This window comes from Malaclemys terrapin, chromosome 4 (assembly GCF_027887155.1).
Source record: "Malaclemys terrapin pileata isolate rMalTer1 chromosome 4, rMalTer1.hap1, whole genome shotgun sequence".
NCBI classification, from domain to species: domain Eukaryota; kingdom Metazoa; phylum Chordata; order Testudines; family Emydidae; genus Malaclemys; species Malaclemys terrapin.
In genome coordinates, this window is record NC_071508.1 from 25,625,694 (window position 1) to 25,653,556 (window position 27,863).

At 55.6% G+C, this 27,863-nt stretch overlaps 1 protein-coding gene across 3 annotated transcripts; it reads right to left on the minus strand.

Annotated features, from left to right (window-relative positions):
• Positions 1-27,672, minus strand: MYBPH (myosin binding protein H). 3 transcript variants are annotated; one of them, XM_054024705.1, is made up of 11 exons: positions 27,012-27,672; positions 25,823-25,957; positions 20,958-21,053; positions 15,440-15,528; positions 13,238-13,433; positions 12,013-12,152; positions 6,532-6,691; positions 5,532-5,668; positions 4,401-4,587; positions 1,030-1,071; positions 1-217 (listed from the first exon to the last, which is right to left on the minus strand). In XM_054024705.1, the coding sequence occupies exons 1-10, from the start codon at positions 27,181-27,183 to the stop codon at positions 1,061-1,063; spliced, it is 1,323 nt and encodes a 440-aa protein (XP_053880680.1). In that variant the 5' UTR covers positions 27,184-27,672; the 3' UTR covers positions 1-217; positions 1,030-1,060. The 3 variants fall into 3 exon arrangements, with proteins under 3 accessions (XP_053880680.1, XP_053880678.1, XP_053880677.1); XM_054024703.1 differs by having other exon boundaries at positions 1-213; positions 1,029-1,071; positions 20,958-21,125; XM_054024702.1 differs by having other exon boundaries at positions 20,958-21,125; positions 27,012-27,671.
• Between the last annotated feature and the right edge of the window lie 191 nt (positions 27,673-27,863).

Genomic DNA, 27,863 nt, shown 5'->3' on the forward strand with positions numbered 1-27,863 from the left:
TCCGTGGGAATCTTTTTATTGTCACAGCGAAAGGCACGTTGGGGGACTGTAGCACTGGAGCAGGGCTGCCACCACAGGACGTTGCTTCAGAGGGGGACAGAGCTGAAGACGTTGACAGATCTGGGGACAGGGCCAAAGCCAGCAGGCTTCACGGTCCGCTGCATTTCTGCTGCCTACGCTACCCAGTGGCAACTTCACTCCAAGCCGCAGCGTCCATCTAGGGAGCAAAGAGATCAGGACAGCGCCTTGCTGGGAACGGAGCCTCCAGGCAAGGAGAGGCTGTGCAGCACATCTGTCTAACCGCAGAGGGAAATCCTGGCACAGAGCTGCTTCCCGACGCCCCCCTAGGGTCCTCCCATGCTTTGGCCTAGGCAGCTCTCTTCCTACAGACATGTCCTGCCCCTTACCCCTCCTACTGTATGTCCAGGCTCCAGCTCCACACATCTGTCTCCCCGCTGGCCCCGGCCCACTCCCCCTGCATGTGCACCAAGGGCCCAGGCCTGGGCTCCCATATACTGATGCTCCCAACCCAGAATCCGACCGGTGCTTTGGCTCTCCCCGTATATGCCCACCCCTACCCTCCATGTGTCATGCTATACTCGTTTCCCTGTTTGTGACCACTGACATCTCCCAAAGATTCTGTGCTCCCCGACATGCCAGAGCTCCCCTCACCCACATGCCCACTAATGACACAGGACTCTCCACACACCTCCACCCTCACCCCCTGTCTCATGCCCAGCAAGGCCCCGGGATTACAAGTGGCTTCTCTCGCAGGGCTTGTCTTGTCACCAGACTCACTCAGTGACAGCAAGGCCCGGGTCTCTGCTCCCCGTTCCCCCCCACTGCTCTGGCCAGAATACATACGACCGCTCAAACAGCCCTCTCACCACCAGCAGGCAGCCCACATGGGGTGACCTGGGATGGTACTGATCACGCAACCTAAAATGTAGCAACCGTGTCTAGGTCCTTGGGGACAGATGCCCCTGCCCCAACTAGCCTGATTATAGCCCCAGCTAGATGCCAACCTACCTTGTTCTTCATCAGATCTGCCACACAGCCCTCACTGGGGTACTGTGAAAAAGCACAAGAGCCTGTAACAATCCCATAGCGGAGTCAGGAAAACGCCCCTTGGGCCGTTCCCACTCGTGCTGCAGGATGACTCCAGCCCTCATTCCCACCAACGTCTTCTTTGCCCTGCCCCTCAATCTCTGCCATCATGGGGGGAGGCCACAAACCCCACCCTCAGGGAATCTAGTACCCAGACCCACTAGTCTGATGTAGGAATGTTTCCCTGTCCACTCAACCTTGGCTGCAAGCCACCACCTGTTGCCCTACCACCATCGCTCCCTGGCCCTCTTCCCAGGCTGTGCGCTCTCCTGTTGGTTCTACTCTTACCCTGAAGGTATTGGCGGCTGCACTCATGGCCTCTCTGCTTTGCTGGACTGTACGCTCAGCTCCTAGTCACTAACCCAGGTGTCATCTCCTTGCCTGTCTTTGTGGTGCTCTAGTTTTTCCAGCCTGAACAGCCTGGTCCCACCTGAGGGCTTGGCTCCTCTAGGGTGCGTGTGACTCCCCCACCCTGCAGCGTGCATAGATCGGTCACTAGTCCCAGCTTCTTCTACAGTGTCTGCACCGGCTCAGCTCACTGGGGTCCTGTCTCTGCGGGTGCATTTATGCCAACAGAATTACTACCCTTAGCCCAGCAAGGCTGCAGCTGCAGTGATGCTGAGCTACTATAGTGGATGGGGACTGAGGGGGCATGAACCGTCCCTCAGCTGTGAGGCCTGCCAGGGCTGGTGTCTCCGCTGAGTCCTCTCAGGTGGGAGCCAGCCAGCTACTGGGCATACGCATCCCTACGCCAGCTGGCAACTGATGAGGACGGGCTCCGTTGTCATCTCATTGACTGTGGGTGCTGGTGCTGGGCTGAGCCAGAGTGCTGGGGGATGGCACCCGTTTTGAGGTCACCCCAGAGCAGGCAGCAGGGCAAGCTCCAGGGGGGGCTGATGGGCTGTGCCGGCTCATTCCAGGAAAGGGATTAAGCCCCCCGCGGTGGTTCACTAGCGGAGCCATTCGCAGGCGATAGCAGGTCCCCAGGTGCCTTCTACCATCTTCAACTGGGCCAGACGCTGTGTCCCTCTTCCCCGCTGACCCCTGCACTGCTGGGTCCTAGGCCCCATACCTCCATGCAGGAGGGTTATGTCGTGCACGTCCCTTGGTGCTACCCTGCAGGGCTCGTCAAAAGCTGCAGGTTGTGCAGCACGGCTGCCCGATGTCAGCAGGGCAAGCCAGTGGGAACGCCTAACACCTGTGCCCAAGGCCCACCCAGGCTTCACTCTTGGGTGTGATTCAAGCTGTTAATAATAGAGCTATCTAGGACGACCTGTCCTCACTGCATCTGAAGTGGGTATTCACCCACGAAAGCTCATGCTCCAATACGTCTGTTAGTCTATAAGGTGCCACAGGACTCTTTGCTGCTTTCACCTGTCCTCACTGCCACTCCATTGTGAACAGCTGCAATGTGCTTGCTCACCTCCTGGGGGCACTGGTAAGGTACCAGGCTCTCAGCCCTGAAACCGCTCCCCCTTGTGGCCCGGCAGAGGCCAAGTTTGGTGACTCCTTGGCCACAGAGCCAGGTGTGTCTGTCCAGGCTAGCGGCTTAGGGGGCTGCTTGTGAGTGGGGGGGAGGCAGGGGTGTGGCCAGCAGCTGGATTGCTAGTTTATATGGTGGGGAGGAGGGGTGCCTAGAGCAGTGATCTGGCTAACTGGCTAGTAGCTTCCTACTTTCAGCCTTCCCAATGGAGATGCCCGAGTGTGCCACTGCCTGGTCTCCAGACAGCGCTCCTGGTTCCCTGCACACTGGAGCAGCTCAGCAGATGGGGTCTGTCTGGCTGGTCACCACGCCTGCCTGAAGCCCTAGCGCAGCTGTTACAAAGCCCAGTATAGCAGGAGGCTCTTTGCCACCCCTGGAGCCTAATATCCCAGCCGCAGAGCTCAGCTTAAAGAGGTCACAGTGGGGAAATACGGCGAGGCTGCAGCACTCCCGAGGGAGGGCACATGATCGGGATCACCACGGGACCATTCCTCATTCCAGCCAGCGGCGTCTGGGGGAGCCAGGCACAAAACCGGCCCAGTTGCCGCGGCCGTGGGGCGCCCATCACAGTAGCATCTGGGCGCTGGGCCTTGTGCACAAAGGCAACGTGAGATGGAAAGGGATGTTCTACTGGAAACCCTGAGGCCTTCCAGCCTGAGCACTCCCCTCTTACCCGCCCTGGGCAGCGAGCTGGGAATGGCAATGAGATCATGGCCCAGAGAGCCACAACCAACTGGCAGCTGCTCAGTAAGGGACCTAGGCCCCACTTTGGTGGACAGGTTTCGCATCACAACAGTTCTGGCCACGGGGTCATGGGGGGTGCTGAGCGCTTTGGAAAAGCAGGGCACAGCTGAGGATGCTGAGACCTTGGGAATGGGCTCTCGCTGGCTCTCCTATTAACCGTCTCCACCCAGCAGTCTCCACCCTCTGGGCTCTGGAAGATGCATGCCCCACCCAACCCATCTAGGTGCTTATATGGCCCTCCTCAGTCCCAAAGTACTAATGAAGGGCTGGCCCGGGGCCCCTTCCCTATGGGCATGGGGTGCTCATCCACCGCCTGTGCTGCACCGAGGGTAGCATCTGTCTTTAGGGCTGTAGAAGGTGCTGGGAATGTCCTAACTAGAGCCTGCTGCCTATCTTCCTAAATCTGGGGCAGATACAGCCCTTCCCCCATGACACATTCATGTCACCCACTGAGGAGTGGGTATTACAGGTCTCCCGCTGTGCCAAACTGGTAGAGGGGCAGGGAGGTTTGACTGTAGCTCAGACTGGAGCCATTCGTGCTTTTAGCTCTGGAGGGCGCCAGTTCAATCCCTGCTGTCCCCCAAGATGGCAGCTGTCAGACGTCCCCTACATACAGTAAGGCAGGAGGAGATTCCAATGAAGTGCAGTGGGCTTCAGTAAAACATGGAGGGTTGAGATTTAAAGAAGTCTAACACCCCAGATCTCAGTGGGACCAGGGCCGGCTCCAGAGTTTTGGCTGCCCCAAGCAGCCAAAAAAAAAAAAAAAAATGCCGCGCTCGCAATCGTGATCTGCGGCGGCAATTCGGCGGGAGGTCCTTCGCGCCGAGCAGGAGTGAGGGACCGTCCGCTGAATTGCCGCCGAATAGCTGGATGTGCCGCCCCCCTCCAGAGTGGCCGCCCCAAGCACCTGCTTGCCAGGCTGGTGCCTGGAGCTGGCCCTGAGTGGGACCCAGGCACCTGGACAGCTCAGGCTGTGATTTTCAAAGACAAGCAACCCCAGTGCTGGGACAAGGAACAGAGCCACAAGGGCCACCAGCCCGCCAGCCCACCAGCCCGCCAGCCTTACCTTTCACATCAAGCCTACAGTCCACCGAGGCTTCCCCGAGGGGATTGACCGCTTTACAGGTGTACACGCCACCGTCGAAGGGGCTGGGTTTCCGGATTTCCAGCGAGCAAACCCCCTCATTGATCACTGCGATGTACTTGGGGTCTTCCCGAATCTCCGTCTGGTTTTTCAGCCAGATGATTTTGGGCTGAAAGTCAGAGGGTTTCGTTAGCCGTAGAAATGAGCTCGCGGCAGCTGGAGGCACCCCACTAGCCCAAAGCTTCTTCCTGTAGCCAGTGCTCTGCCTCTGGTCGTCTTCATGGCTTTTCTGCACTGGTCCTGACAGTGAGACCTTTGAAGAGCCCCTATGCCGTGGTGAATTAGAAGCCATCCAGCTGGTGTGATCTGTCAGTTTCTGGATAGGACGCTCATGGCACGCAGCAGGGCCTTTGGGGGAACAGCCGTCCAGGGCCCCATGCCCATCACTGATGGGGCAATGGGGTAGCTCCCCGTGTGTGCATGTAATGGGGCTTTGGTGCAGCAGATGATTGGGTTAACCACACAGGTGGCACCGTTCCCTTTGCGGTGGTAAAACACCCTGATGCCATGGAGAGGGACACCCTAGATACTAACACACTTGCCCTCTGCAGCCCCACTGGGAAGCAGGCAAGTATTACTAGCCTCATTTAAGAGATGGAAAAATCGAGGCTGAGGTGACGTGACTTGCCTGAGGCTGTATGGTAAATAAACAGCACCAGCAGGATTAGAACCCAGGTCCCCTAGCTGGTAGCCTTACGGTCCAGCTGCTGCTTCTTTAAGGCAGTAGGAAAGTCTATGCAAGGAGGGTGGTGCATGTGCCTGGAGAGCCCAGGCAGAGTTTCTGCACCCCCCACAGGCTTGGCACACTCTCCTGACCTGCCAAAATGGGGCGCTGCATTCCCAATGCTCTCAGATAACTCCTCCAGCCCATTCAGACACCGACCCCATTCATGGAGCAGCCTCCAAGCCCGCTCCTTCCTGGCCGCCTGGTGCCACCCAGCACCCTGCACAGTAACGCTGCAGGATCTGGCAGCCTCTCAGGCACCCACCCCGTGAAGAGACGTGTGAGGGAGGGCAGAGGAAAGACGGGGTGAGGAAAGGGTGGAGTCTCACCTTGGGGAAGGCCCGGACGCAGCAGAAGAGCTGGGTGCTGTAGCCTCTGGTGGTAGACCTGTCCGCCAAGGGCTGGGTGAATTTGGGAGGTTCGGAGAAGTCCCAGCCCGAGTACTTCTCGGGCTTGTAAGCAATTTCTAGGAAACAAACAGCAGGTCACAACAGCGGCTGCCTGTGCCCTGGCGCTCGGGCCAGGCAGCGGTGGGGCTCGGGCGCCCTTAGCAGAGAAGCACTGAATACTCCAGAACACCCTCCTCCCAGGACAAGAAGCAAACCCTGAGCCTCAGCCAAGAATTGGTCACTGGAATGTGTCCCCTCCCCGTGCTCTGTACCAGCCCAGGAGAACCCCTTCCCCCCCCCCCCCCCCCCCCACTGCAACAGCCACCAGTGTTGTCTCAGGCGGCCAACATCACATGCTGGGAGAGCAGCTCTGAGGCCATGCCACCCTATGCTACCTGGCAGGAGATCACAGGAGAGAAAGCTATGGATGGGGGAGAAATTACAAGGGAGACCATCCCTCCTGGGGAAAAAAGCTATTTTAGACAGGTTTAAGAGAATATTTATTGGGACAATTTTTCATATCCTTCCGCCTTTGAAGCTAGAGGCTGAATCCAATGTTACAGACCCCAAATCGGGCCCCAGAGCCTCCCCAAAGTGCTCTAAGCTAGCTGTGTGCCTTTCACATTGTACCGTCCGCTACCACAGGCTCTTGGGGGTCAGGAACAAGGGCTACGCTAAGACTCCCCCTGTTCTAACGGGAGAGCACTCCCGTTTCGAGCCTGGCAGGGCACGAGCCGTTGGACCCGAATGCTGCAACCTTTTGATGTCTAGAAAACCCTGGGCCTCCTCCTTTCACTCACATCAGCCTTGCAGAACTGCCACCAGCAGCAGCTTTCCCAGCCAACCTGTTTGGCCCCCCATTGGCCATTGGCCACCTCTTAGGGAGAGCGCCTCCTCCCCGCCCGGCTGCTGCTCCCTGTTGGGCATCCCCAGCACCAACCTGGTTTCCGGATGTGGGCCAGCTCCGTGGTGAAGGCCGCTGTGGCGCTGTGCCCGCAGGCGTTCTCCGAGAACACCCGGAAGGAGTAGCTGTTGCCGATGATGAGGTCGGAGACGGTGCAGCTGGGCCGGGGGCAGCGCTCCAGCACAGTGAACCATTGCTGAAAGCCGAGGGGAGTCAGGCTGTTAGTGCGGGGCATGGTGAACACCACCCAGCCCCCGGCGCTCTTCCCATTGCAAGCCCCAGTGCTGGGAGAGTGGGGTCAACCCCCCGCCACGGTTACAGCACAGGTTGGCAGGCAGCCTCTCAGCCCAGACCCTGGGGGGAGCCCTGGGCCCTGGCGCTCCAGCTATAGGACCGGGCTCTACCCAGGCACCGAGTCGGTCTTTCCGCACCTGCATCCGCGCAGCGTCCCCACTGCAGCCCCTCTGCCTTGAGGAGCCGAACCCAGCTTGGCCGAGGCCTTCACCCTCCCATGAGGCGCCAGGCAGGCGCTGAAGTTCCTTAGATGGATGCGCTGCCCCATCTGTTCTCTTCTCCTCATCTCTGCATCAACAGCTCTCTCCCTGCTCCACGCCACTCCCAGCCATCGTCCTGCTCCACCTTCACCCTCTCCTCAAACCCACTCGCATCATCCCCCACTCAGTGTGAGCCCCCTCCCCTGCCCTCCAACCCTCCCTCCCTCAGCAAATTCTCTTCACCCCAGGGCCTGATGGTGGCCTGGCCCTTCTGCTCTCCTCGGACCTCTGCTGGCCCCTTGATATCAGCCCCTCCAAACCTTCCCGACACCCTCCATCAGCCTGTCGCTCTCCACGGGCTCTTTTTTCCTGGATTTTAACATCACTCCATCTCCCCTCTCATAATCCCTCCCTTGAGCCTCCCCACCTGCCCCTCACAGCCAAGATCTTCAGACACACAGCCTTGACAGTCCGGCTTTAACATCTCACACCAGCCATCCAATGGCCACCTGGCCCCTTCTCCAGCCTCATCTCCCTGGACCTTCCCATCGTCTCTGATCCTGTTGATTGCACCACCCGTCTCAGCTGCCTCTCCCTAGGCATGTCTGGTTCTCCCCCCGCCTCTCTGGCCACTCCCTCAGTGTCGCCTATTGTGTCTCCCCCCAACCGCCGTCCATGAGTGTCCCTTAGGGGCTTCTCCTTGGGGCTCCTCCTCTTCCCCCTTCGTCCTGGGTGCCCTTTGTGCTCTGATGGCTTCAGCTGCCATCTCCCAGACGTTTCTCAAAGCTCCCTCAGCCCATCCATTCAGTCTCATGTCTGCCCCTGGCTCCAGTGCCCCAGCTGGAGGGCGGCATGGCAAAGACAGAGCTCATCGACTTAAAAGCCAGAAGGGTCCATCATTTCATCTGACCTCCTGCACACCACAGACCACAAACCCTCACCCGCCCACCCCTGCAATAGTCCTATCACTTCTGGCTGAGTTACTGGAGTCCTCAAATCATAACTTAAAGAGAATCCACCACTGACACTAGTTTAAACCTGCAAATGACCCGTGCCGCACGCTGCAGAGGAAGGCGAAAACCCCCCAGGGTCTCGGCTGATCTGACCTGGGGGGGAAATTCCTTCCCAACCCCAAACATGGTGATTAGACCCTGAGCATGTGGGCAAGACCCACCAGCCAGACACCTGGGAAGGAATTCTCTGTAGTAACTCAGAGCCTTTCCCATCTGGTGGCCCATCTCCAGCCCTTGGAGATATTGGCTGCTAGCAGTCACAGATCAGCGCCATGCGACTGTAAGCAGACTCCTCACACCATCCCCACCAGAAACTTATCAAGTTCAGTCTTGAAGCCAGTTAGGTTTTTTTTGCCCCTACTGCTTCCCCGCCCCCCCTCCCCGCTTGGGAGGCTGCTCCAGAACTTCACTCCTCTGATGGTTAGAAACCTTCGCCTAATTTCAAGCCTAAACTTGTTGATGGCCAGTTTATCTCGCCCAGTAGAGAATCCAGGGCCTGTCCCATTACTCAGGCCTTGGGACCACCCTTACAGCCAAAAATAAGCCATGTAGCCACAGCAATGGGAGCAACAGGGAGGGGCTAGCTGCAGTGTAGACACCCACTACGAACTGAAAGAGATTCCTCATCTGGGCAACACTGAAGTGGGTGGACTCTGATACCTTCCCCCTCGACCGTTATTTTAGCCTATTAATTACACGTAGGGCAGGTGAAAAACAAAAACCGACACAGGCCACAACTCTGATTTCCGCCAGGAGGCGACATGTGGGTGACTTCTCTGTGCAAACCTCTGGTACACAGCTGGGCAGATTTGCCTCCCCTTGGGATAACCTCGAGAACAACTTGGGGACGTTTTGCCAGGGCCGCCCAGAGGATTCAGGGGGCCTGGGGTCTTCGGCGGCAGGAGGCCCCCGCCGCCAAAGACCTGGCACTTTGGTGGCAGGTCCCGGGGCGTAAGGACCCCCCGCCGTGGGTCTTCAGGGCACTTCGGCGGCGGGTCCCGGAGTGGAAGGACCCCCCACCGCCAAACTGCCGCCGAAGACCCGGAGCGGAAGAAGCTCCGGGGGCCCGGGCCCCGTGAGAGTTTTCCGGGGCCCCCGGAGTGGGTGAAGGACCCTGCTCCAGGGGCCCCGAAAAACTCTCGTGGGGGCCACTGCGGGGCCCGGGGAAAATTGCCCCACTTGCCCCCCCGGGGCAGCCCTGCGTTTTGCTGGGTGAGCTGCAGAAAAAAAATGCACTGACAGAAGATGCCATTCTTGATAGCTTAGGTAGTTACTGAGATACCAGCCTGTAGTGGGATGGTCACCCGCTCCAGCCGTAAAGGGCTTAAAACAGCCCAGGAGAGGGCTGTGGCTGGGAGCAAGCAGCTCCCAGGCTGATTGGGGAAGCAGGCTCAGCTGTGGCCATGCCCCAATCAGGGCTCAGCTGTCCCTTATAAGAGGGCAGTGGGCCAGGTGCAGAGTCAGTCTGTCTCTGCCTCTAGAGAGGGAAGGGCTTGGCTGCTTAGGAGCTCACAGGGTACCTAGAGTGGAGCAGGGCTGGGAAACCTCCCAGGCTGCAGGTCTTGGTAAAGACCCAGAAGGGTACTGGGGTTGCAGAGGGCAGGGGTAGGCCAAGGCAGCAGGTCCAAACCCCCCTTTCCTGTGATGAGTGGCTCGTACACTGCAGTCTGCCCCAGTGAACGGGGGCTAGATGATGACTGGCAGTAGCCTGATACTGAGGTGAGGTGGAGATAGTGGGTGGGGGTTCCCCTGGGTGGGGAGACCCAGATACTGTGGGGGTACTACCAGGGGGCAACCTCCCAGAGAAAGGGGGTCCGGGAGGGACACGGGGGGCCAACGAAAGGCAAGACACCAGCTGGCAGAGGGCGCTGCGGAGGCTGGCAAGCTAATTCCCTGGGAGGCCAGCAGGAGGTGCCCTGGAGGTGAGCATTGCCCCATTACACGGCCTAATGACTTGCTTCTTGATGTGGTGGTGGTGGAGAATCTTCCCTCTGCTGCAAAAAGTACAAGCCCCTGAACATCCCGAGCAAGACAGATGAGGCATGGCAGCCGGCCCTCAGCCGACGTGAGCCTTTAATGCACAGGGTAAGCAGTTTGGTCATGGAGAGGCTGCAGTTGTTGACACAACAGAGAACAGTTGCCCTTGTGCCTGGCTCAGCAGGTCTTGCCTGCATGACATTCTCCCTTTCGCCTGTGCCCAAGCATCATTCAGCAGCGACTGGGCTTTCAACAGGTGCCTGTGGGGGATGGGCAAGGGGGCTCTCAGTACTTTAAAGGCTGAAAAGCAAGAGGTGCTGAAACTGGTATGCCTCCTCCCCACCTCCCACCCCACCTGCCTTCCTCTTCTGTATCCCCAAACGCCTCCTTGGACCAGGCCCTCTGTGACCTCCTCCAGCTGCAACAGTGCTTAAAGGTCTGGGGGAAAAGTGGGGGGAGCTGCCATCACCCCTACATCTGCCCATTCCCCCGCAATTAATTCCACCCCCCAACACCCAAATCAATCCTGTCCCCCCATCAACTCTACCTCTGCATCTGTTCTGCCACATCTCTCCTCCTGCAGCTCCTGGGGTTCTTCACCCCCTTCTCCCAGGGCTGGGGAGGGGCTGCAGCGGGGGCCCCTCTCCTCCTCCAGGCAGGATATTGCATGCAGGGAGGGCAGAGGAGGAGAGTCCGTTGTTTACAAGGGGAAGAGGGGATGGGGGAAGTGGAGCTACGCTGAGCTGCTGGGGGCTCTCTGCTCTCCTCACCCCCCTTGACAAGGTGTCACATCATTGGGAGGGAGAACAGAACCATGTCTACCGCCTGCACAGATCTGATTGGCTGCTGTTCCCCAGGAGGTGGGTAAATGGGGAAAGCAGCCAATTGGGGGCAGTCCCCAAGTGGTACTAACTATGTGCCCCACTGAGACAGTTTATGGCCTGGGTCTGCTCCCCGTTGCACTGTGAGGCTTGAGCACTGGGTAGCGAGGGGCCTGGCCATGACTCTCTGCTCACATCGGAAGCGCACCCACCTCTTGCTCAGCCCTAGGCCCAGGGCCGGGCTACTCACTGCTATAGGCACGGCACCTCTGTGTCTGGTTCAGAGTGCTTCCCCGGGAAAACTCTGCTTGTCAGACCATCTCCATGGCAGGTGGTTCTGACCACATCACTCCCCCGAGCCCCACTCCCCACCACCAGCTCCCCCTTCTCCATCTCATCACACACAAGCTTCTGCTCCTTTCCTTTCAGGTCCTACACTGCTTAGAGCCTCCCTGCTTATCCACACCACACAGCCCTGACTTCCCCCGCTCTGCTGCCCCTACAGCGCCAACCTCCACTCCCAAACCCACCAGTGCATCTTCTTCGGCGCACCCCCTGGGGTGGGCAACGTCCCCCTGGAGCGACCTCTGCCCTCACCTCTTTCAAGCCCCTCTCCAAGGCTCACCCCACTGGGCCACCTATGGGCGACTCCCAGCTGAGACTGTCGGGTTTGTAGGGACCTGGGACCTGATTTCTCGCTCGCTTTGTTATTTTTTAGAAATAGCTGATTTCAAACCACCTCACTGTAAACAAATCTGGTCTGGGTAAAGGCCTGAGCCACCCCCGCCCCATTCTTTCCAGCTGTCTGTTACAGCCACTTGCTTTGTCTTGCCTTCGCCCGCAAGCCCTGTCCGTGCAGCACCCGGCCCAACGGGACCCAGATCCCGCCTGGGGCTGTTGTGCAAATAACCGAACACATGCAGAGCTGGGAACCAAACCATTTTGGGGGCACCCAAGAACGTCCCGTGCAAATCTCTCCTGCGCCACGACATGAGGACTTCCCTACACCGTGCAAATGGACGTCAGGAGAGGGCTCCATCTCCATGGCTCTGCCTGCTGGGGGAGGTTATGAGGCTATCGACACCAACCCCCCACACCCTGCTGCCATAAGCACTGTATCACAGTCCACAGCGTCTGACTCAGCTCAAGCCGCACACTCATCCCAGGTCCTGCTGCTCAGAGAGGTACTCGGGGCAGACGCCGCAGACTCACCCCACTCTTCCTGTCCGATTTCTGGACCATGTACCCTTTGAGTGCTGCGTTCCCATTGTCCTTCGGCGGGCTCCACTCCAGCGCCACGTTAAACCCCCACACGTCAACCAGCTTCAGGTTCTTTGGAGGGCCCGGCTGCTCTGCAATGACAACCAGAGGCTCATTCCAGCCACTGAGGCCATCCCCTGGCAGGTACAGGGCAGGCACGGAGGCTCACAACGGTGGACAGAGAGCTCACGCAGCCACCTGCCTGCAGAGACGGCAGCTGCTTTGCTGAGTCCATGGGTTGTGTGTGGCACTGTGGATCAGTATGGGGTGGGAGTAACTAGGGGAACCCTTGGTGGTCTCTCACCCAGAATCTACCCCATCTCTTATGAATCAGTAGAATCATAGAAGATCAGGGTTGGAAGAGACCTCAGGAGATCATCTAGTCCAACCCCCTGCTCAAAGCAGGACCAACACCAACTAAATCATCCCAGCCAGGGCTTTGTCAAGCCGGGCCTTAAAACCTCTAAGAATGGTGATTCCACCACCTCCCTAGGTAACCCATTCCAGTGCTTCACCACCCTCCTAGCAAAATAGTGTTTCCTAATAGCGTCCATCACCATGGTGTCAGAGCAGGGAGAGCCGTGCATGTGCATCTGTCTGATTTCATGGGTTATTCATGTTTGCATGAGCCTACAGCAGCATCCAGGAGTCTGGAAAGAATATGCACCCTATCCCCCAGCTCCTCCATCAGTTCTGCTCCCGAGCCCATAATGACCCTCCCACTGTCCCTACTCTCCATCCATTTTGTACCCTCTAATTCATCCCTTTAGGGCATCTTAGCCTTATGCCCAGTAGCAAACTCCCAAACCCAGCAGTGCTCCTCATGCGGACCTTTCCTCCTGACCACACCTAATGCAGCGGGCCGAGCACCCTGCTCCGGGAGGTGCTGCAGGAGCTTCCAACGTCTCACACATAAGGACAACACACACACCGCTCTGCCCTGGGATCTCCCCCCATTGCTGAGTGCTGGCCAGCAGGGAGTTTGGCTGGCAACTCCATCCCCAGCCACACCAGGGCTTGGCTATTCCAGCTGAAGCTGCCATGGGGCAGAAGTGAATTCTAGGGGCCCCATGCTGCAGGGAATCTTGCTTGATGGCCGCAGGCCCATGAGAGCCAGCAGAGGCTGCAAAGCTCCATCCAGGCAACGACCCGCGCCCAGTGCTTGCACCGTTCTCACCGATCACACGGATGTCAATGGTAGCTTTGTCCTCCAGCCTGTCTATCTTGACACTCAGCTGGTACTGGCCAGAGTCACTGCGCTCTGCCTTGCGAATGAAGAAAATGGTGTCCCTGTCACCACTGCGCACGGTCACCCTCTTGGGATCCAGAGGCTGGCCGTCTTTGCTCCAGCTCACGTGGGGCCTCGGTTTTCCCTAGGACAAAGGCGGAGGAGAAAGCTCAGGAGAGCAGTTCAGGTCCATTCCACCAGCCGAGCACCGCCCAGCCAGCTCTATGCCAGTGGTCCTTGTGCGGTCTTTACTGGCGATGCAGAGACGCGCCTTCTGAGAGCACCTTTGAGATGTTAGATTTTTAGGGGACGGGTGGCTTTGCCTAGTGGGTGAATCTGTGGCTTGGCTGTGATTCCATTTCCAATGCCCGTCTTCTTATTTCCCCTGCAGCTGTGGTATCTGGGAGCAGTCGCTGCTAGTCAACAGCCTCAAGAGGACAATGCCAGCTGGGCCCACGCATGCTAAGACTACGGCTAGCGCATCAGCTGTGACAACAAAATACAGCATCCATCAGAAAGCATATAGCCTGTGGCCTGATCCTCCAGTGGGGGGCCACAGAGGATCATCTCCATCCCCACCCCCCACTTCCCTGGCTCTGGCCACTCGCTCTTACAGTCTAGTCTAATTGGCTGCAGCAGTGTCAAATTCTCATTTTCTCTTGCCTTTGCTAGAGAGACCAGAATGTGCAGACAGGGGGGTTTGCCGCTCTGGAGCACTCAGTGTTTGCAGTGAGTGTCACCTACTGAAGGGCACTGACAGTTAATTACGTGATTTAATTGGCATGATACCCAGATCACAGCACTAGGCACCTGGCTGGAGAATGCACAGCACTTTGCAGGCACCTACTCGCCAGCAAGAGCCAGAGAGGGAGGATCGCAGGGTATGCGGAATAGACCTTTGCAGCTGCTTGGTTAGGTAAATAGACAGGGCGGACCCTAGGCCCTCGTTGGGGCCCCTAGGCTGGTCACATGGCATTGGGGCCTGGGGCCAACAACTACCGTTGGGGCCAAAGAGAGTTGGAGGATGCCCTCTCCTAACCAGTCACTGGTGCACGTGGCATCCAAGCCCCCAAGTCACACTCCTGGGAGCAGGCAGGAACCCCCTCCCACACCCTGCAGGGTGATCAAGGGGATCCCACCAACCCCTCTCTCTGCCGTGGGGTGGGGATGGGGGGGCATGAAGGATAGCCCTGGGGATGCAGCGTCCTCCCTACTCCTGCCAGGTGTGAAGACCCCAATAGCATAGCTGTAGCCCCTCCCACCCAGTCAATGGGCAGTAAATATGTTCCCAGTGCCCCCCATGTGGTTGGGGGTAAAATCCCACTGGGGACTGCCCCCAAGACCTGGTGCCGAGGAGCTGGGGGAGGGGTGAATGGCTTTGACTGAGGGGAGAAAGGGCATTTCCCCATGCCTTGTAATTGGCAGAGCTCCTTTCTCCCTCCAGCCTGTCCTATATCTCCACCCAGCTCTCTGTCCTCTCCCGGGTAGCATGGGCCCAGCTGACCGCCCAAGCCCACCACCTGGGTTCTCACCCAGGCCCCCTCGTCAACCCTCCAGAGCCAGGCAGCATCCCATTCTCATCTCGTCTTCCTCCAGCATGTGTCCTTTCCGATCTGTCCCGGGGGCCTAAACTCCCCTCCAGGTCTCCTACCTGGGTCACTGCAGCCATGACCCCCAGCTGCTGACACCTCTCTATGGTGCTTTCCTGGCTTTCCTCACCTTATGCCTCTGAGCATCTGCTGACCTTTACCATACTTACTCTCACACAGGCCTGGGAGGCAGGGCACTGCTGGTCCCCATTGGCCAGCTGGGGAACTGAGGCACAGAGAGACAAAGGGACATGCCCAAGGTCGCACAGGGACTCTGTGGCAGAGCCAGGCATTGAACCAGGGGCGCTTGAGTTGCAGGCTAACCACTCTTTTCCCTTTGCTCTCCTCATGCCCCTCGGAGCCCTCCACTAGCACCCCCTGTTTCACCACACCAAGTTCAAGCTTCCTGTCTCCTCCCCACTTGTCTGTTCTGGGGGGTCTCTCTTGAGCCCTCTGCTGCAAGTGAGGAGGCCCCCCCAGCATCTCCGCACATGAGAGGGGGTTTGTTGTATAGACAGAGGCCAAGCCCAAGAGCCATTCACTGGAAACATCGACTGCCTACCTGGAAAGGGATTAGCAGGTTTACCGCCTCCCCAGCGGGCCGGATGTACGTCTGCCGCAGGTGGCGCGGCACTCGGATCTTCGGGTGCTCTAGACAAAGCAGACGTCACGCACCCGTCATTTTCATGAGCGCTTCGGGAAATCACCGCCCCGCACTCTCAGGGTACATCTACACTACAGGGGGGAGTCGATTTAAGATACGCAAATTCAGCTACGTGAATAGCGTAGCTGAATTCGACGTATCGCAGCCGACTTACCCCGTTGTGAGGACGGCAGCAAAATCAACTTCTGCGGCTTTCTGTCAGCGGCACTTACTACCACCTCCGCTGGTGGAGTAAGAGCGCCGATTCGGGGATCGATTGTCGCGTCCCGATGGGATGCGATAAATCGATCCCCGAGAGGTCGATTTCTACCCGCCGATTCAGGCGGGTAGTATAGACCTAGCCTAAGTGGGAGTTCCTACGGCAGGCTCTCGGGCCTTCCAGAGCACTTCTTGTCCCAGGTATCCCCAACCACTCCCTGCCTGGGCAGCACAGGATTGGCTGACTTGGCACTGAAATGCAGCCACCTCTTGACTGGAGCATGGCTGCCACCTCACAGCAGTAACACAACACAACACAAAGGGATTACGGAGCAAGCAGGGAATTACTTCTCCAGCAGAAGCTTGGGCAGGCTGCTGTTGGGCCAGAACATCCCGTCTCTAATGAACAGGGGCTGCGGAGCTGTTACTGCCCACAGGTGGTCGCGGTGTTGGTTTTTTATTGCATCTTAATGGCTGTGCCTCCTGAAGCATAGTACTAAGTAACTCTAAAAACTGATTCAGTTGGGGATTGGTCCTGCTTTGAGCAGGGGGTTGGACTAGATGACCTCCTGAGGTCCCTTCCAACTCTGATATTCTATGATTCTATTGCTGGGACAGGAACTCGCTCCAGAGAGAGCGCCCCCTACTGAGTCACCCTTGCTGCTCCCTGCAGCACAGCGCCCCCTAGCACCACACTGGGTCATTGGGGTCAGTGCTAACTCACTGGAGAGAGTGCCCCCTACAGAGTCATCCAACACCCTTCCCTGTAGCACAGCGCCTCCTAGTGGGGAAATTGGTTCTGTACTGACTCAGGGGAGAGAGCATGTCTAAAAGTCATGCAGCACCATTTTCTGCCGCAGCTGGGGTTCCCTGCTTGACTGTGAGCTGAGAGAAGATGGGCTGGATGATGAGGGGTACCAACTGGGACCTCTGGCGCTAACACCATGTGCTGGAAACTTACTTCTGTGTTCCCTGGGGAACATAACAGAGAGAAGCAGAAAATGTTTGCAAGTGCATACGGACTTTCTGTCTCCTTTACCAGAGTCAAAATAGCAGCAGGGTAACTCTACCACGGCTGCATTTGTTGGCAGTTCCTTTGGAGGCAAAAGGTTTATGCTAGTACATAATAAAAGAAGCGTATGCCTCTCCCAGGATTAACCATGCAGGAGCTTACCTCTAGGAGGGATATTGTATGCGGGGGCCGTGTCTAGAGTTAAATCTGAGTTGAATGATGCCTAAACAGCTGTGAGAGTAAAACACAGGCAGTGTAGGGCGGGTAGTGAAGGAATGCCTGACATTCCCAGATGGCCTGTGCCCAACAGCTGAGCTAGCATCTCCTCCTCGCACGCTTCTATTTGGTCCTGGAATCTTTTCCTGATGCCCACGCTTGCACTTATCAATCTTGGTGGAACAAAGAAATCTCCCCCCTCCCCCCTCCGAAAGAATGTTAATTCATGTGTATCCATCTCAGCACCTATACACACACATCTTCAGATGTAACTCACCCTTGTACAGACCTCATGATAATTGTTTCCCTAGGTGTGAAACCCTTCTTCCTGCCCTAGTTACATGTGAAATGTACATTGTGTTGACTGTCCAACAGATACATCACAATTCCCCATTCCTGCTTTTAACTGTCTGTCTAGGGGTCTGCGGCTATTTAAAATCTCTTCGGAGCACTCCACATGATTTGTTGAAACAAGTAAACTGCATCAATAAATAAGTGAAAATGGAAGATAACAGATGGAGCAGTGTGAAGTACACACAGTAGGGTTTAGCAGAACAAACATGCACCATTAATAAGCCATACACAGTATTTTGTTCCTAGCACAGCGAGGAAAGCACTGACAGGTGCACATTTAGAATGAAATGCAAAAATTAGGTTAATGCCACTTTCTGGTTGAGATTTTAGCTTAACAGAAACCAGGAAGCTCAAAACTGTAACTTGGCCCCATGGCATAAGCATGAAGGCATCAAACTGGCCAACATACCGTAGAGTCAGAAAAATAAAATGCCATGCAAGGTGGCCAAGTTACAGTTTGCTCAGGAGCAGCATTCAGCAAATAATGGATTTTTCGGCTTGGCGGCTGAACCAAAAAATCCTGAAATAAATGTTTTAATCAAATAACTTGGAAAAATTTCATTTGGAATCAAAATGTTGGTCGACTCAAAACAAAATTCTATTTTTTTAGTTTTTCATTCTAATTTTGGCCTTTGGGGGTGTGTGTGTGTGTGTGTGTGTTTTTAAACTGGACAGATTTAAAACTGAAACACTGTTTTGAATGAAAAAAATCCAAACAAAATGTTTTGAAACAAAACAGTCGAAATAAAAAACATCACCTCTTTTGAAAACATAATTTCCAGTTGAAACTATTCATCGAATTCAAATTCGACAAATGTTTTGGACCCCGAAAAATGCATTTTTCAGCAAAAACCAAAGCAAAAGAATGGCTTGATTCGCCAACAAAATTTCACCCTGCTCTATTCGGGACCCATCCTTGAATTGCCTGATTTCAAACATTTGCCCACGGTCGTGCAGTGTTCTGCATTTAGCATGTGTTTTCGGAAGAGACGGTGTTTTCAGAAAGCAGCTGGGTGACGGTTAGTGGCCTGTGAGATACAGGAGTTCAGACTAGATGTTGATCTCTTCTGACCTTAAACTCTGTGGGCTCGGCTGCACAGGAAGTTACTGCGTGGCAAGCCAGGCATGTGACTCTATAGCGCACTAGCTTGCCGTGCAGTAACTCATCATTTGCACATTGCTACAGTGCAGTGAAAGTTCCAGAGTGCGGCTTAGTTCGCATGGAAATTGGCGTGCTCTAGATTCACATGCCTGGCTTCCCAGCCAGCAACTCACCATGTAGATGAGCCCTGGCATGTCTACACAGGGATACTCAGGAAAATTAATCTGAACTAACTAAAGGTATGAATTTACAGTGGATTAGTGAAACCACATTAAACGCCTATGTGGACACTCATTTGGAAATAAATGGCCTTAATTCGATTTAATTTAATTCACTTGCAGAGTGAACTAAGACAGGCCTTCTCTGTACTAGGACATCAACTAAAATTATCTGCTTCTGGGAGCACAAGTGTTGACAAGGAGCTGATGGCTGCAGGCATATTAAACATTGGTTTGTGTACACTTGTTCTGAGCAGGTTTAGACAACACTGCCTGCAACATCCTGGCAGAGGCCAGAAGCCCTGTGTATGCTAATAACACACTGGAGCTAAGATAACAGTAGCCATCAAAATACCTCAAATCCAGTCAAATACGTCAAAGAATGCTCATGTGAACACAACAAAGAGTCCTGTGGCACCTTACAGACTAACAGATGTATTGGAGCAGAAGTGAATACCCACTTCGTCAGACGCGTGACGGCTACCCCTCTGATGTGTGAACACAGACACAGTTTGTGCTCCTGCCTGACGGGATTACAAATTGCATTAGATCTGCTGTCAACTGCGATGCTGGAGGGGGGGCTCATCGACAGAAAATCATCCACCAGCACAACTGTCTAATCCTAATCCCTCGCCACAGTGATCATAGAAACCATGAGAGCTGTAACCATGTGAGCTGATGGGAAGCACAGTCCTGCTGCTAATGGTGTACAGGGCCTCAGCATTCCACACCCCACAGGGGATACTGCAGGACAGGAGTAGCAATGGCCATTCAAGCTTTATATCCCTTTTTTCAGCTGCAGATAGCTTTACTGGAGTTTTCCTACGGGGTTAACGTTTCTCAGAAGCAATTTATTTATTTTTTATCAGGGGGAGTGTTTAAAGAAAATCCACTGAGCTCTTTGAGTTACAGGAACATGAAAATGTACAGGTTAATGTAGCGGGGCAGGAACCCCGCTCCTGCCCTGAAGGGCTTAAAAACAGCCCTGGGAGAGGGCTGTGGCAGGGCAAAGCAGCGAGCCTGGGCTGATTGGGGAAACAGCCACAGCTGGGCCACGCCCCAATCAGGCCACAGCTGGCCCTTATAAGAGGGCAGTGGGGCAGGAGCAGTCAGTCTCTCTGTGTCTAGAGGGAGAAGGGCCTGGCTGCGGGGAAGCTGAATAGGGTACTTGAGTGGAGCAGGGCTGGGGGATAGGGCAAGGGAGCTGGGGAGTTCCTGCCCAGAAAAGCCCCAGGCTGTGGCCTTGTCAAAGGCCAGAAAGGTACTAGGGTGCAAGGGTGCAGCCCAGGGTAGGCAGAGGCAGCCGGTCCAAAACCCCCTGGCCTGAGAAGATTGGCTTATACAAACTGCAGTCAGCCCCAGTGAAAGGGAGCTAGATGGTGACTGGCAGTAGCCACTGAGGCTGGGTGGGGGTTCCCCTGGGTAGGGAGACCCTGAGGGCGGGTGTACTACCAGGGGCAGCGCCCGAGGACAGGGGGCACCAGGGCCGGGAGGGACATGGGGGCCAGCAGCAGCGAGGCACCAGCCTGCAGAGCGCGCTCCGGAGCTGAAGAGCTAATTCCCAGGACGACTGACAGGAGGCGCCGCAGCGGTGAGTCCTCGCCCTGCTACAGTTAACAATTTCTTAGTCCTTTCTGCTCTTGGACAGCTTTGTATTCCCGTGTCACAAGTGACGTGTTCATAGCCCTCCAAGAGGAACGGGAGCCTTGCTAAGTGTGGGGATAACGATTCTTTAGCCAGTTTGAAGTGAGTCACGTTCCCATATTGCACACAGACAGTGCTTACCTCTTCTGAGCAAAATAAGCAGGCATCATTCCAGCACACAGACAGTCACATTCATGTGTGTGAATGTGCAACAACACATGAGTGTGCAAAGGACAAGTGAGCCAACAGATGATATGAGTGTATAACTAGAGGAGTGTAAGTGCACACACTGAAATAACACAGCAAATGTTTATTTCAATTATTAGAATGTTCAAATGAACGCCTTTTGCTGGAGGTTGGTGATACATGGGCATTCCATGAGAGGAAGTGTCTAGACAAAGGTCAGGGACATCCAAACGGAGTGCCCTGAAATCAATGGATGTTGCACCCATTTACATCAGGGCTGAATTTGACCCAATAACTATTATTTGAGAAACAGCATGTGCTCACAATTGAAAGCCATACTGTAATGCATCAGTGGACAGAGTTAAGGGTTAGCGAGAGTTCAACCTTAGCTGAGCACATACTGACTTGTGTGCTTCTTTGTGCTACCATAGTGTTGCACCCATGTCACTTCTGTATAGGCTGCATAGAGTGAGGACAATACCGTACCGAGTATCTCTCTGATGACAACAGGCTGCTCCAGGACAGCTGGAACACTCATGCCCCCAGCATTCACTGCCTTCACACGAATCTGAAGTCTATCTCCTGATGTCAGGTTGCGGATTGTGTACCGGGTAGAAAGAAAGAGTTCTTTATTAGCAGCTACCCAGTCTGCAGCTGGAACAAACAAACAAAAGATCTTCCTTAATAAGACAGCAGGTTACAAGCGGAAAAAAGCTAACTGCCAAATAAAGTAAATGACGGAAGTGAAATGGATTCTGACAACGTTCATAGGCCCAACATGGGACCAGTTTTGTGGTAGTGCAATGCACCCATCTACAGAATCTAATTCTCTCCATATAGGAGTTTCCCAAAACTATTTCAATGCACAGCCAAGCCCTCATGAACTGTGCCTGTGCCACCGATCAAATCCCTAGCTAGCAAGTTGTCAATTTCATTCCCAGTAGAATGCAACCCAAAAGACCTCTGTGCAGCCTCCTCCATCCCCAGCGCAGCTGGCTAAGGAGTGAGTAATGCTGGTTTGGTGAGTTATGATCAGACTTTGTGTGACTCTGCTCACTTTCTCTTTCCCCCACTTTTCCTGAGCATTCGTGACTGGACTAATGTTCCCAGAGAGCAGCTTTCTCAGAGCTGGGCTCAGAGCCAAGAGCCAGTGCTTTGCAACACCAGCTTTGATTCAGGCAAAGGCAGCAGAAGGTTCTAAAGGTCAGGTTATCCAGTCAGGGAACAGAAACAATGCCATGCGGCTAGAGGTGACCATTTGCACAGCGTGACTATGGATTGGTGAATATCAGATACGCGAAGGAGTGCTCGCACAGGCTGAAATTTGCTACATAAAATATCCATCAAACAATCTGGAATAGCAAACAACTTGCAAACCGGAAAAAGGGGCAAAACTCACTGAATAAATTGCTCATTCTGAACTGTTCACTTAGGGTGACCAGATCACAACAGTAAAATATTGGGACACATTTGGGTGCTGTCAGCCCCACCCACAGTCCACTCCTGCTCCTTCCAGACTCCGCCCCCACTCTGCCCCAGGTCCTGCCCCCTCCCTGCTCGGGCCCCCCTGCCACTGCGCCCTTCCTCATCCCCTGGCCCACCACTGGCTTGCTGCATCCCTCCTCAGTCCCCCACCCACCGCTTGCCTCTTCACACACACACACACCCGCCACATGCCTGAAACTACGGTGCTGACCTCCCCTCTGCCTGGTGGGTGCTCGCCCGTCCTCTGCCTCTTCCCACCCCTGCACTGCCCTCGCCCCACCCCCATTCCAACCCTTCCACAAGTCCCCACCCCTGCCCTGCCTCTTCTCTGCCTCCTCCCCTGAGCGCGCCGCATCCCCACTCCTCCCCCTCTCTCCCGGAAAGTCCTAAGCGCCACCAAACAGCTGTTAGGCGGTGGGAAGTGCTGCAAGGGAGGGGGAGGAGCAGGGACGCGGCGCAGTGCGGGGGAAGGAGGCGAGGAAGGGGGAACTTGGCTGCCGATGGGTGCAGAGCACCCACACCCATGGAGTCGGCGCCTCCCTCCCGCTTGCTTCCTTACCCAAATATCAGGACAAATGGGGTCCCGATCGTACACCTGATTTTATTGGGACATCTGATCACCCTATGTTCATCCAGGGCTTGCCCCCAGCAAACCAACACTCACCACCCCCTCGGATCCACCAACCAACCAGGGCTCGTTAGCCATCCCCACCAGCCAGCTCACTCGTACTTATCAACCTCTCAGAAAGAAAACTAGTGTGCTGTTCAGCGTCCAAAAGGGGAATGGCCCACAAGTGGGGAACTTTGCACATTCAGGTGCTGCACAGAATCTAGGGCATTGCTGCTTCCCCCATGGAGCCATCCTGCTGCAAGCCTCAGGCTCCATCCTACTCCACTTTGTGAATTCCCACTGAGCCTCTGGGGAGTCAGTAGCATAGCAGGCAACACCACTAGTTGCTGGTGAGTTGACAGCCACATAGCAGGGCTTGTCGTCCACCCCAACAAACCAATCTACATGCTCTTGCCTCCCCAAGCCAACTAACCGGGGCTCCCTGACCAGGGCATCACAGCCGCCCCAAAACAAGCAGTGGGCTAGGACTCCTCTACCATCCACTAAACACGAGCTAGGGCTTGCTGGCCAGTCTCAGCCAGAGCTAAAAAGCTGCCTTCAACTGGCCACAGCTTGGGAGCACAATGTCTCTAACGTAGAGTCATAGACTTTAAGGTCAGAAGGGACCATTATGATGGTCTAGTCTGACCTCCTGCACAATGCAGGCCACAGAATCTCACCCACCCACTAATGTCATAAACCCCTAACCTATGTCTAAACCCCTAACCTCTGCTAGACGGCCAAGGCTTGGGAGCCTCCAAAAGCCAATCAAAGTAAGGATTGTCAGCCAGGCCATCCAACCAGAAACATCCACACCTTGGAAGAAGCCCTCAAGATCCACCAGTCCGTCCCCCCCAAAGCAGCCCCCCAGAACAAGCTTGCCTCAGCACCCAAACAAGCAAGGGTCACAAGCCCCCTTCCACCCCCAACCACCAGCAAGGTTTGTGCATCAGCCAAAACTTTCCAACCAGGCAAAACCCTCATGCCGGCCCCAACCAACCAACAGCCCAGCTCCAACCAGCTAGCCAGGGCTCAACAGCTACCCACTGCCAGATGGCCAGGGCTCCTTTACCAACTAACCAGGCCCTACACAATCAAGGATCATAACAGACTGGATATTAGCCCAGCTCTCTCCAAACAGGTGTTTGGTTTAGCACCAGACTTGGAAGTGTCAGGCTGTGAAGCGCTTTTGCCTCCTTCACTACACAGTTCAGTGTTAGGTGCCTGCTGGTGGCGATGTAACCTACATGAAGGCAGCGTCCCATCCTACCAAGGCTCATGGTCTACCCCAAGCCAGCCAGTGCCCCTAAACCTCTCCCTATCAGCCAGCCACGAGTAGCACTCTGCCCCAAACCCACCAACCAGAGTCCGTGGGCCTGCTGCAACCTGACCTCATGGACCCCCACTATCCAAATAAACAACCAAAGGTTCACATGGCATCCTGCCCACGCAGCCCTGCCAGGCTCATGAATCACCCCACACATCCAGCTAACATTCATCTCCCACCAACAAACTCAGCCAGAGCTCCCCAGCATCCTCCAAACCTCAGCCCACCAACAAATGCAGACAGGGCATCCCCCAAACACCAGTCTGAAAAACACGATGGGGCAAATCCTGCCAGCAGCCAGGGATCAGCCCCAAAGAATCAGCCAACCAATGCCTGCCAGTGGCACCAATGAGAACTTGCCAAATGCCACCAGCCAATAAGGTCTCCCTCCCTCGCCTGCCCTGTTCCATCAACCAGCAAATCAGCCAGTGGACTAATCAGAGACCATCAACTTGCCAACCAGAACCTGCCAGCTGCCACCAGCCCACCAAGTTTCACTAGCCTAGTCCAATCCAGTTTGCCACCATCCAATCCACCACCTGTCCTCAACCCAGGAACCAATGCCTAAAGCTTCAGCTCTCCCCAACCGTCTCTTCCTAATCCTTACATTTCCTTTCAGGTCCATGAGGATTAAATATTTCTCCTCTCCCTGCCCATCTCCACCCCCTCACCAATCATCCTGAGTCCGAAGCCAAAATATATTGCACCTGCCGATCAAACATAACGCCAACATGTTCAAAATTGGTTGCCTATTTCTATATAGGCACTTAAATATATGGACTGCTTTTCTGAGGCACTGAACAGCCACAATACCTGCTGATTTCAATAGACCGCTGAAAATCAGGTCACTTATTTAGGAGACAAAATAGAAACATAGACCTAGAGCCTCAAAAGGATTTAGGCACCTAATGTCCATTGAAATCAATGAGAGTCAGATGCCTAAACACCTTGGAGGATTTGGGCCACAGGGCCCTGAAGTGAGGCACACAAGTTTGAAAATTTGGGACTGACCTTCTTAGTGCCCGTCCGTTTGTCCCTAACCCCCCACCCCTCCGCTGTTCCTCTGCAAACTTTTTCCTCCTCCTGATGTTTTTATGACTTTCTGGCATCCAGATCTACATTCATATGTAGTGATTCAGATGTTCAGAGACCCCAACATAGGACAAGGAGCCACCCTGCTGTTCCCACCACCGTCTCCCAACTCCAGTGGCTCAGGAAGAGAGACTTGGGTTCATAGTCACAGATTTCAAGGCCAGAAGGCGATCATCCTGTCTGACCTCCAGTAAAACACAGGCCAGAGACCCCACTATAATTCCTAGAGAAGAGCTTTTAGAAAGACATCCCATCGTGATTTTAAAATGGTCAGCGATGCAGAACCAACCACAACCCTCAGTAAATTGTCCCAATGCTTAATTACCCTTGCCATTAAAACTATACACCTAATTTCCAAATTGAATTTGTCTAGCTTCAACTTCTAGCCATTGGATCATGTTAGACCTTCCTCTGCTAGACTGAAGAGCCCATTATTAAAAATGTGTTCCCTGTGTAGCTACTTATCGACATAATCAAGTCCTTTTATCCCATGGGAGCAACGTGTCCACCACAGGTCATCACTGGAGATTAAACCTGTGGCCTTCAGCACCAAAATTATGGCCCCCTTCCCGTTGAGTTATTGGAGTCAACCCATTCTCTGGCAGCAATAGTAAGCTCCTAGCCTCTATGGAGAGCTGGTCAATTTTTATTTATTTGGAACTTTCAAAGAAAAAAGAAATTTTACACAAAAATGTTTTGCTGGTTTTCAACCAGCTTTTCCCCTGTGTGGCCTGGCCACGAGTCAGGGACATGACACACTCAGCTAGTGTGTTACATGATCTTCCCCCATTAAGACACAGCTCTTCATGCTTAGAAAGGAGTAAAGCTCAAGCCTACTTCCATCTTTGCAGCACTCCACCAGGTATCCATCCAGGCCAGCAGAGCTCGCCTGCTCTGGGGCCTTCCATGTCAGGGACACCGAGTTATCATTCACGTCCCCCACTGCCAGGTGCAATGGGCAGCTGGGCGGCTCTGTAACAAACATAGACACGTTAGAAATACACAGAACCCCCCACTGACATAACCCCTCCGGCTAGGCCTGTTCGCCACACACAGCCTCTCAATGCATTTCCCAAGTGCCTACCACGCTCCCACCCCAGCCTCCCCCATCCACCCCATGCACCCACAGACACCCACCTCAGCCTCCCCCACTCATACCCCCACAAGACACCCACCCCAGTCTCCCCTGCACACCCCTTGAGACACCCACCCCAGCATCCCTCACCCACCCCCCACAAGACACTCACTCCAGCCTCCCCTACCCACCCCATCCACCCAAATACATCTACCCAAGTCTCCTCTGCCCAATCCGTTCCCTCCTAAATGCACCCACCAGCCTCCCCATGCCCCAAAACACACCCAGCCCAGCCCCAAACACTCACCCCATTCCCTCCGCCCACCCCAGCCTCTCCACCCACCCCCAGACCCAAATACACCCACCCCAGCCTACACTGCCCACCTCCATACTCCCAGATACCCAACATAAGAACGGCCATAGCAGGTCAGACCAATGGTCCGTCTAGCCCAGTATCCTGTCTCTGGCAGACAGGGGCAGGTGCTTCAAAGAGAATGAGCAGAACAGGGCAATTACTGAGTGACCCATCCCCTGTTTGTCCAGTCGGAGGTTTTGGGACACCCAGAGCATGGAGTGCATCCCTCACAATCTTGGCTAATAGCCATTGATGGACCTGTCCTCCATGGACTTATCTAGCTCCTTTTTGAACCCTGTCATACTTTTGGCCAGTTCAGCCTTCCATTGTCCACTTCATCCCCTAAATACACCCCTCCCCCACCCGTCAGACTAACCCTCTCCCCTCCTTATGCCCCCCCAGCCTCCCTCTGCCCACTCCATTCCCCTAAATACACCCCTCCCCCCGCCAGCCTAGCCCCCTCCCCTCTATGCACCTCCAGCCTCCCCCTGCCCACCCCTAACCCCGAGGATGGGCTCCCGGGTCCGCCTGGCTCCCCGTGCACGGACGCTCCTCTCTGACCAGATTCATGGTCCGCCCGCCCCCCTCCCCTTCACCTGCTTTAGGCTCCCCGCGCTCCGGAGCAGCGGCCGGGGGCTGGGGCTCAGGCTGCAGGGCGCCCTCTGCTGGCGAGGCTGGAACCGCTTCTGCTGCCCGGGCTTCCGCCGGTTCGGCTGCTGGAGTCGCCTGGGCCAGCTCTGGGTCTCCGTCTGGTTCTTTGCCGGGCATGACTGCAAGGTCTGGGGGCTCCGCTCTAGGCGGAGGAGGGCTCTGCTCCGGATGGGACCGTGTTTCTGCTCCGGATCTGGGGGGCACCGCTCCGGATGGGACCGTGTCTTTGATCCGGAACTGGGGGCACCGCTCCGGATGGGACCGGGTCTCTCTGCTCCGGATCTGGGGGGCTCCGCTCCGGATGGGACCGTGTCTCTTTGCTCCGGATCTGGGGGGCTCCGCTCCGGCTGGGACCGGGTCTCTGCTCCGGATCAGGGGGGCTCCGCGGGAAGGGACCGGGTCTGTGAGTCGCTGGAGGCTCGGGAATTTTTATAGGCTCCGGCTGCCACCTGTCACCTCCCCGCAGCCCCCTGCCGCGGGCGGGGGCCGCCGCCAGGAATAGCCTCCCGAGAGCTGCGCGTCTCCGACTCCCCCCACCCGGCCACCCCAGCCAGGCCGGGAGCTGCGGGGCTCCTGACTCCGTCCGCCCGGGACCGGCCCCGTGCGCCGCCGCCCCGCAGCGGGCCCCCAGCGCCTCCAGGGCAGGGCAGAGCGGAGCGCTCCCGAAACCCGATGGCCACAGAGTCTCCTAAACTGAGCCGCTGTGGGTACCGCTCCCCTGACCCCCACTCCCTGAGTCACCCCCTGACCTCCCCTGACCCCCATTCCCTGAGTCACCCCCCTGACCCCCCCAACCC

Bases quoted from the DNA above. Each gene is read 5' to 3' on its own strand.
- MYBPH (XM_054024703.1), bottom strand. From the start codon at position 27,183: ATGCCCGGCAAAGAACCAGACGGAGACCCAGAGCTGGCCCAGGCGACT. The intron at 13,434-15,439 runs GTAGGCAGTCGA...CCTTTGTCCTAG, and splicing joins ACCTGCTAATCCCTTTCCAG to GGAAAACCGAGGCCCCACGT. The intron at 4,588-5,531 runs GTGAGACTCCAC...TCTGACTTTCAG, and splicing joins GCGTCCGGGCCTTCCCCAAG to CCCAAAATCATCTGGCTGAA.